The following is a 1,847-nucleotide window of genomic DNA, read 5'->3' on the forward strand; positions in this document are numbered from 1 at the left end:
ACACTATTTGTTGATAAGGCGAGCAGAGCCGAGCGCCCTAACCATCAGACCATGCTAAGCCTATTATGAATATCTGATTACGTATTTATTAAGCTTATATTTTTCTCTATCAGAGGATGGTAAAGATCAATATGTTTTTATACGTTAAAGTCGTCGGTTTCAAGTTTCCTGTTGAGTTTTGGTAAAGTGTTTTTCTTTCCTTCCCATTTTATTCACTGTTGCAAAGAATTTTGTTCGATGTGTTTACCCTAATAGTTGATATAGTTATATTTTATGTTCACGTTTGCAATCTCCTATAGATGTTTTATGTTTCTATGGTTTGAAATATTTTTCATTCTTAGATATACATATGTATTTGATGCAACGTTATCGTTTAGAATTTGGAACGTTTTTCATTACATTATTATTTACAGTTTAATGATTACTTTTACGTCATCCGGTAGGACAATGATAAGTCTAAGGACTGAGAGTATTAAAATCCATTGTGGCTTTGTCGTAAGACAAACGAACAATGAGATCTTAATTTTTACTAGGATTTATCTCATGAATCGAAACCATAAGCTCAGAATAATATTGAAATATTTAAAGATACCGTTAAATCAAACAAGGGTAACGCATATATTTCTATTGATGATTTTTAAGGCTTATTTCCATCTAATTTCTCAGAACTCGAGCTCGGAAACAGCATACCTTTTGTGTTACTGTATTGTCATTATAAGTAACGTCATAAACCGATGTGAATCGTGAACGTATATTTTTGCATAGTGAGTTACAGCTGAAAACAGCGTGGTTTGCCTTGAGAATATCTTATCATGCTCTATGCGGTGTAATAAAATGTTTATGATGTAATGAGGCAAAAATAAAAACAATCTTGCTTGCCTTGAGAATAACTCATTGGCAAGATACACCGAGAGCGTTTGGCACAAGCTTTAACAAAATAAAGACATAGAAAAAGACTGGAAAAAGGACAGGTCTTAAGATAGGCGTGACGAAATGACTTCACATATTATATAATGATCCAAACTTTATTTATAAGGTGGTCAGTAACTAAACAGAGACAGCAATATTACGTTTGAGCTCAATGATGTTTCTTGCTGAGTGGCATGGCTTCGTCTTCTTCTTGCAACTGGTTTCCTTGGTAGCAGTCTTAACTCGTGGATCTACTAGTGTATATTCATCCAGCAAAATCTTGGAGAGAATAAAACGTAAGCCAATGATAAATAACTCTAATGAAACTGTATAGATACAAAATATGCCTAGGGTGTATTTTTCAATCATGCATGCGGGACCGTATATAACGTTTTTCTGATCGTAAATGCTTTTGTGAAATAAATATTAGCATAATCGTTTCAAAATTGTGAATTATTCAATACTTTATATTATGACGTGTTGCTCTATTTCATTACATCATAGATGTTTATCCTAATTTTAGTAGAACATATATATTACTTAAGAATTAATCAGACAAAATTTAACAAAACTTAATAAACTTCACCCAACTCAGGTTTTATTCAAATAACTGTTTACGTTCTTTACGCACTCCGAAAATCTAGTTCGGTTGAATCTATTGTCCAATGAGTAAATCGATACCCGTGGTGGGTAGAGCATAGATAGCCCATTGTGTAGCTTTGTGCTTAATTACAAACAAACAAACCAATGACTAAAATCATGTGTTAACACTTTTGGTTTCGGTTTATAAATTTTAAGTTTAAAATTAAATATTTAAAGGAGAGATGTTAAAGAGTTTTGTCTCGAGAGTTACTGAGCTATCTTCCCTACGGTTTGTTTGTTTTGGAATTTCGCGCAAAGCTACACGAGGGCTATCTGCGCTAGCCGTCCCTAATTTA

General features: G+C 33.1%; 1 protein-coding gene across 1 annotated transcript in view; it reads left to right on the forward strand.

Annotated features, from left to right (window-relative positions):
* Window positions 1-900: 900 nt before the first annotated feature.
* The window catches only part of LOC106463938 (pancreatic lipase-related protein 2-like), a 13,164-nt gene continuing 12,217 nt past the window's right edge, over window positions 901-1,847 (forward strand). The window contains exon 1 of the mRNA XM_013924026.2: window positions 901-1,205. Within this exon, the coding sequence (XP_013779480.1) occupies window positions 1,082-1,205 (124 nt within the window). The 5' untranslated portion in view covers window positions 901-1,081. The remainder of the gene's footprint in view (window positions 1,206-1,847) is intronic.

The sequence above is a fragment of the Limulus polyphemus genome, unplaced genomic scaffold (assembly GCF_000517525.1).
Source record: "Limulus polyphemus unplaced genomic scaffold, Limulus_polyphemus-2.1.2 Scaffold1520, whole genome shotgun sequence".
NCBI classification, from domain to species: domain Eukaryota; kingdom Metazoa; phylum Arthropoda; class Merostomata; order Xiphosura; family Limulidae; genus Limulus; species Limulus polyphemus.